Genomic DNA, 8,136 nt, shown 5'->3' with positions numbered 1-8,136 from the left:
TACTCGATTCTCATCTCCCTTTCAATTTTTTCCCCCAAAAATTCAGAAACAGTTGATTTCACTCCTCCAAATCAAAATTGACGAACAATTATTGGTGGTTGCTGCAACATGACAACGATTCCACGAAGAAAGGTATGTTGTGTTCATCTTAATTTCTTAATTTAGGGGTTTCAATGCGTTTTAGGGTTTATGATTGTAATTTTGGGATTTAGGTAATGTAGTTGGAATTAGGGTTTTGCGAATCAAATTAGGGGTGAGGGTTTTCAATTGGTGTACTAATTAACAACAATTTGTGAATTATGACCTGGTTCTCTAACTTATAAGTAGTTGTAGCTAAGTAAAGGTTTGATTTTGTGCAGACAGAATTTCACATCTGCAAGTGTGGATATCCAGCTTCGAATTTGACTTCATGGACTAAGAAGAATCCAGGGAGAAGGTTTCAAGCTTGCCAATTTTACGAGCAGGACACTGATAGCAGGGGTTATGACTATTTCAAATGGGTGGACATTGAAATGACTGAATGGCAAAAGGATGTGACTAATTCACTAATGGCTGATGTGAACATGCAAAAGATTGAGTTGAGGATGTTGAAGAAGGAGTTGGCTGATGTGAAAGCCGAAAAAGGCTTCCTTGAACTTGAGAATGAAGCACTCAAGGATCAATTGACAATAATGAAGAAGCATGGACTCATGCTCCCTGCATTTTGTTGTCTGCTAGTGTTTGTAGTTGTTGTTATTCTGTTTAGGTAGTTCAGGTAGTTTAGGTTAGTTTAGATGTTGGTTCAACCTTGTTGTTGATTTTCTTTTGTTGAATTAGCTAGGAATTAAGCAATATCTTGCCTAGAATGAAGTGTGATGTATTGAATGAACACATATGTACCTTTTGGATCCTTTAATGAAAAAATGACACTTTCATTCACTTTTTATGCAAAGTTTAATGCTTTAAATTGTATATGCAACATAACACAAAGAAATTGAGCATAAAAACCATAATTGGCAAGCACTTTCATTAATCATTATAATATAGTCATGTGCAATCTAATCATTCCCAAAAGATGACCATTGTATAAAAAAGCATACATGTGGTGCTTTAACCATCAAACCCAAAAAAATACAGACCACATAAGTACATATTAAGTTGTTCAAACATACCCTACTACTATTTGTACATGCTACCTATATACTTTGTTTTCCCTTTCCTAACAGGCATCTTCTCCCTAGCCCTGCTTGGTGTTTGTTGTTGTTGTTGAGGTTGGTTTTGACTTTGCTGAGTGGATTGAAGTGGGTGGTCAACAACAGACTGTGAACCAGGCTGAGAAAAAGAAGCAGGTTGTTGGGTTCCACTTGCATCCACCTGTCACAAAATAAATGAACAAAGTAAGGTAGTGATAAAGGAAGGAAATGCTTGACAACCTAAGTTGTGATAGATTACCTTACTCAATGCCCTGACTTCCCTCTTCTTCCTTTGCTCTTTAACCCAAGGTGTGTCTGAAGGAGGTCTGCCACCTTTGTCAATTTCTTTGACAACCTTAACAACAACTTCATTCTTGCAAGTGCTCTTGTTGTGTCCTAATTGCTTGCACTAGCTACATCTTGTGGTCTGCTTGGTAACACTCTTATGGCAGGAGGCAATGGTTTCCTGAAGCTCATCTTCTCCCAGTGCTTAGCTCCTGGTACAGGAAGTATTGGAGTACCATAAACTTTCAGGTAAGTCTCCCTACTGTATGCCTCATCAACATAATCATTTAGATCTGCTCTTTTATCCATTAAACAGGCATAAGCATGGATGCAGGGGATTCCAGTAAGCTGCCAATGGTAGCATGTACATGTCCTTGCTTGAATATCAACAACAACTTGGTCTCCTCCAAACTCCACCTCATAGTTGTCATCCCTTGACAGCTGCACTATGCATCCTCTAGCCACATGTTCAATCCTTTCAAGTGTCTTGGTGATGTAGGGCATATTCTTTCCATTCATTTTCTGCACTCCCTCCCACTTCTCATTGCACCTTCTCATCATATACCTTCTTATCCACTCCATTTGAGTGAGAATAGGTTTATCTCTTGCCTCTCTTATGACAGAATTGAATGTTTCACACATGTTGTTCAACAACATGATTGACTTGCAATTGGTTGAGAATGCATGCCTACACCAATGTCTTGTGGGAATGTTGACAAGGTATTCATATGCATCTTCACTTAGAAATTTTATGCTCTCCATGGCAATATCATGATCAACCTTCAAGTATAGAAGCAAGTTAGGAAAAAGTGAAAGAAATGAATGCTCAAACATTAGAAACAGAACAAGTGATAGTAACAGGGAATTTACCAAAGTTGTTGCCCTTGTTGCTTGCCAAAACAGATCTTTGAAAAGGGTCCCAGTGAACTAAAGCTTGAAGTTTGCCCAAATATGTCTTACACAATATCTGGTTTCTGCTTTGGGCAAAACTTGGTTGAATGCTTCAAGTAATCCCTAGTGAAAGACACACATAAAGTCTTATAAAACAACTAAGGCATTTAGAAAGCAAATTTAAGTAAACAAGAGAGGTGAATGGGAAGCAATACCTTCTATCTATCTGACATGAAGGTCCATCCTTCACCTTCCTCACCAGACAAGTCTTTCATTAGCATTTGCAAAAACCAAACCCAAGTCTCAGTGTTTTCCACCTCTACAGTTGCCCAAGCAAATGGAAATATGTTGTTGTTTCCATCCTTGCCAACAGCAACTAGAATTTGTCCTGGGTATGCACCCTTCAAGTGACAGCCATCAACCCCTATGATTGGCCTACAACCATTAGTCCAAAATATAAAGGCAGGTACATTCCAGCAAGCAAGAACTCCAGCGCCAGACGACAAAATCTGTCGCTTGGCGACAGAACGAGAATGCGGCGACAATATGATCTGGCGTGCGCCAGTTCAGCGACGAGATACATTGTCCCATATTAAATTATGCGGACCTCATACAACAATTTCGGGTTCCTTGGTACGCCAGTTAGCCCTTATAAGCAAATTGACATGATTGGTAGTCGACTCGATTACAATCGCAATAAGTGATCGACCTGACAAAAGATCGTCTCACTTAGTTTAAAGCGCCTAAGCATTGGCTCATCGCAAGCACCGAAACAACGAATTCCTAGGATAGAAGACTTCCGCAAAACAATTTAAAGACTTTGAGAATCTTATATGGTTCTTAAAGAAGAATTTTCCAAAGATGGAAAGGTCGATTATTCCTAAGGGGTAAAGACAAGAAGACTTGAAGATTCAAGACGACGAAGCTTTCAAAAGGGGGGCTTTAAAATTTAAAAGAGTTTCTCGCTTGGATTTGAGAAGGACGGTTTGAGATGAAGTGACCTTCAATAGCTTTCGCTAAGATTGGGGAGGTTATTATTAGATTTGAGAAGAACGATTCAAAATGAAGCGGTCTTTGATAGCTTTCGCTATGATTTGAGAAGATGGCACGAGATGAGTGATCTTCGACAACATTCACTAAGATTGTGGAGGTTGTCACCAAGATTTGAGAAGATGGCACGAGATGAGCAATCTTCGACAACATTTGCTAAGATTGTGGAAGTTGTCACCAAGATTTGAGAAGATAGCACGAGATGGACGATCTTCGACAACATTCGCTAAGATTGTGGAGGTTGTCACCAAGATTTGAGAAGATAGCACAAGATGGGCGGTCTTCGACGACATTCGCTATGATTGGGAAGGTTGTCACCATGATCTAAGAAAAATCTCGAGATGTAGCAGCAATGATAGACAACATTCCCTAGGATGTGGAGAGTTGTCACAAACAACTAAAGGTGATTTCAAGCGGAGTTATCTTCGATTGTGTTCCCTAAGATGTGGAAGCAGAAAAGGATCTTTTCAAGTGAAGCAATCTTCGATAGTGTTCCCTGGCTTGCGGAAGATTTTTATAGCGGAAATTGGAGGCAGTTACAAGCATAACAGTCTTCAAGAAGGATGGAATTCTCTAGCTTGTGGAAGGTCATCAAAACAAAATGCAGCAACAAAAACGGTTACTTTAGAGACGTGTGCTCGACGGTGCAAGATACGCGTTTCTTAACTCTCTTTATCTGTTTTAACAACGCCAGTTTGCAGTTATCGGCGTTACAAGAATGATTTAGGATCGCAGAACGTTCTGAATCATTCTCCGTCCCTATAAATACTTTGACTTTTGTTTTCGAAACATGCGTTTCTCCAAACTCAGTCAAAGTGGGGGCACCTGTAAACACCCATTTGTGTCTCCCCAAAACCAAACCTAGTGATGAATACCTTTCGCTTCGAACCATATCGAATGAAGTGAAAGTGTGAAAAGTCAAGTGATGCGGTTAGCTTTTTATTAAAATTATTTTTCTCTATTTTTGAAAACAACTCTATTTTATTAAAAATAGCCAATCCAGTTTAATTTGGTCCATGACAAGGGTCCAATATTAGTGTAGTTGGATGGGGCTTGCAAAGAGCTTTCCAACGATATATTATAAGCCCAATTTCGATAAATAATGAGGAAGTTATGGCCAAAAATACTAAACTGGGTCCGATTTGTTCTTTACATGCGACCCAATGATCTAGAGGAGGGCCCAATGTTAATTATTATTCCTAAAATTATTAGGATAAATTATAGTCTTCTAGAATTCTCTAGAAGGTTCTTTTTAATTCTAATACAGTTAGGATTGATAATTATATTATGATGAGTTTTATTTGAAATAAAATATTATTATTTTATTAAAATACGATTTTAGCTTCTATACGGATTCCATAGATCAAATTTGGTTAAAGATTGGATTCCGCGTGGAAAGTGCGTGAAAAGCAGGATGTTGCCAAACGATACGCCTGTTGCCACTCGACAAACCTTGTCGCCACGCGACAGAGTGGTTTTGCGGCGACAACTTGTAGTTTTATTCCTTATCGAAATCTATGTTTTCCCTGACTATTTTTATTATAAATAGGATCCTGGACCTCCGTTTTTATTCATTCACAATCACCCAATTTTCTGTATTCTCTCTCGAGCAATACATGCTTTCTTTCTCTCTCTTTCTAAACTAGCTTTTTACAAACATAATTCCGCATTCACAAGATCTAGAAACACCTAGCCAAGTTCGAAGTTGCCTTCGCCCTAGACGTGAAAGGTTTATACTTTTCTGAGGGTTTGGTCCCAAATCCAGTCTAAACTTTTTAACTCTTTCTTTCAATTATTTAATTTAATTCTCTGATTTATTTGTGCATTAATATTCAACCAACATAGATAAACAAGTTTAGGATTAACATGGTGTTTGCATCTTAGTTAAAAAGCGCACATGAATATGAGCAGAATAAATTAGAGGCCTATTTTATAGGACGGGTCCCTTGTTTTGTAGATTGGATTCGTACCCTCATCCCCGAATCCTATTTGGTTCAAGACCTTATGGAGTTGACGATCTCATAGATCGTTAAGGGGTGTAACCTTCACCCTGTGAACGGTTTACAAGTTCCTAAAACTTGTTGGCAACTCTTTTGCTCTCTTATCTTCCCTTTGGACGTATGACCATACTTAAATGTATGATCATAGTTGGGTTCAAGTTTGGGGTTATGATGCTTGAAATATTCCCTACAGGTATGAATCAACTTTGGGCCAAATATATTTAAGAAAAGAAGTTGTAATTAGACTAAACTTAATAGTTTAGTAAAATCTTATTATTTTCCTTAAAATAATTCATACTTAGAAAATAAAAAATAGAAAAATTTGTATAAATAATAAACTAATACATTATAATTATATTGAAAATATGGGAGATTACAATTGGATTCGCTCTTCACCCCAACATGAATATGCCGCATCACCTAAAAAACATCACTTTGACTTTGTCCCCACTACGCGCCATTAGAAATGAGTTGTCGTAGGGCCAAGATATAGAAAAGGTCAAACAAACATACACACAAAATCAGCAATGTTGAGTACATAAGCATAAACCGTACACACTAACATGCTTTCATCCTATCAACGCATCACTTACCTTGTTTCACCGATTTATAGGCATACAACATACAATAGTCTAACCAATAACCCAATAATTTGCTTATTTCATTTGATTACGCATCGAACGGGTTTCCCCCCTACCTGCCCCAATAAAGGGGTACTAACATAGGAGCTAACCGTGCAAGTATAAAAGAACCACTCGTAAGTGACGGAATTCGTACGCATAATAAAAAGGAATGTGCAGTGTCATGTACACTAGTAGAAGTTATGGTTAAATATAAAGTAATAAAACCCCACAATTCCCCCCATATGTTCATACTCAAGGCATATACGTTCCAAGAGTTTTGGTGTGTAATCTCTTTCACTTTACGTTGCTTTACATATTAATAGACTTGGTGATGACTCTCAAAACATAGCACAATTAATCATCATAACTCTATCAAGCAATAAAACATACTAATTAATTTAATTCTTGAATAATTAGTGACCACATAATTTTGAATGTTGAACCCTTTTTAATCTGCCTCGGTGTCGAAGTCACCTTAAACGTATAATGCGCCACAAATCTTATCCCTCGGTGTTGGGAACACCTTAAGTGCACTAAGGCACCAAAATATAATTTAATTCTCGTGTACATAAATAGCTCTTTTCTCATGCTTATAACATCAATCAAAATTATATGAACCATAATAAAATTCTCTTTCAATATTCCAAACTCAATTAAACATTTAGTTTAATTAAACATGCGCTCAACCATGGCTATAATAAAAATGTAGTTCATATTCAACATGCCAACATAATTAATTTCAATCACCAATTCACCACAAATAATCCTTACTTCACAAATCATTCATCAACATCTATCCAAACAACAATTCGAGTCAAATACCTATCATGATAGTACCTTGAAATTAATTATCAAAGCCTAGCATGCGTTTATACACTTAAATAATTACCAACTACGTGAACATACCTCGTATAAGCCGTTAAAATAGCCGAATATAATAGAACACTTCGCGAAGCTAGTCTCCTACATAGAGGGACTATAGATTACATTAATTACCCTGGTACACACAATTTCCAGCAACTTAAACTCACTTTAAACCACTTATAATAATCTAAAAATTATTTTAAAACTCCTAATTAACATATCTTTTAATGGGTAATTAAACCCTTTTATGTAAAATCATCAAAATCAACACTTAGGGCCAATTTTTAGCATTATAAACTAATTAAAAACCCCTTAAAACTTCATCAAAACCTACTTTTATACTCAATTATCAATTAGAAACACTAAGTAATTAAAAGCCCCAAATTTATTTGATATTAGAACCATATAAATCACCATTCAAAAAAAAAAAAAAAGAACTATATAAATCATGTCTTTGATAAATCAAAAACCCTAACTTTATAAAATCTGAAAGATAAATCAAATTAATAATCTGAAATTTATAGTTTGCATTCATTAGAACATGTTTTTAATACTAATTTAACTTACTTTATACAATTAAAAAATCAAATACACATAAATATAATTATCAAGATAAATAAAATAATAGAGAGGATAGATCGAGAAGGGAGGAAGAAGGTGGTTCGGTGGATGGTCAGCCGCTGGTAGGTTGGTCGATCGCCGACAGACAAACAGCGGCAAGCGGAGCAGCGACAACGGCAGTCTATGCGGTGGCAGGCCGCTGCATTTACACGTGAAGCAAAGAAAGAAAGAGAAAGAAAAGAAAAGAAAAAGAAAAAAAAAGGAAATGAAAGGAAATTTACCTCTTTGACTTTTGTGTGGCAATTTTTTGGGATTTAAGAGGTATTTATAGAGTAAGGTAAATTAGAATTATTTGGGCCTCATAAGAAATGATATGATGGAGAAATAATTGGCCCAAATAAATAAATAAATAGAATGAATGGATGATTGACCTTATTGTAAAAATGTGCTACGTTTGGATTAAATACTTATTGACCTAAATATTAAAACTTGTTTTTGCTTATAATTAAAATAGTTTAACCCAAAATACATTTTATGATTAAATAAATAATTTATAAAATACATTAAAAAATACGGTTATTACATAATTACCCGATGACGTTATCATACAACTCTACTGAAAACCCTAATCACTCAGTCGCAAAATAAATAAACCCTAATCACGTAAAATTTGAAAATTGAACTGACCTC

At 36.1% G+C, this 8,136-nt stretch overlaps 2 protein-coding genes across 2 annotated transcripts; one reads left to right on the top strand and one right to left on the bottom strand.

Moving 5' to 3' along the window:
- Positions 1 to 108: 108 nt before the first annotated feature.
- LOC145594131 (uncharacterized) lies at positions 109 to 749 on the top strand. The gene is made up of 2 exons (XM_081650466.1): positions 109 to 132; positions 360 to 749. The coding sequence occupies exons 1-2, from the start codon at positions 109 to 111 to the stop codon at positions 747 to 749; spliced, it is 414 nt and encodes a 137-aa protein (XP_081506592.1).
- Positions 750 to 1,158: 409 nt separating this feature from the next.
- Positions 1,159 to 4,290, bottom strand: LOC145594130 (uncharacterized). Its single transcript, XM_081650465.1, has 6 exons — positions 4,274 to 4,290; positions 2,645 to 2,783; positions 2,418 to 2,471; positions 1,590 to 2,237; positions 1,432 to 1,527; positions 1,159 to 1,353 (listed from the first exon to the last, which is right to left on the bottom strand). The coding sequence occupies exons 1-6, from the start codon at positions 4,288 to 4,290 to the stop codon at positions 1,159 to 1,161; spliced, it is 1,149 nt and encodes a 382-aa protein (XP_081506591.1).
- Positions 4,291 to 8,136: the final 3,846 nt, after the last annotated feature.

Source organism: Chenopodium album, chromosome 19 (assembly GCF_948465745.1).
Source record: "Chenopodium album chromosome 19, dcCheAlbu1.1, whole genome shotgun sequence".
NCBI classification, from domain to species: domain Eukaryota; kingdom Viridiplantae; phylum Streptophyta; class Magnoliopsida; order Caryophyllales; family Amaranthaceae; genus Chenopodium; species Chenopodium album.
Note: the sequence above shows the minus strand (reverse complement) of the source record. Positions and strands in the feature narration are given on the sequence as shown.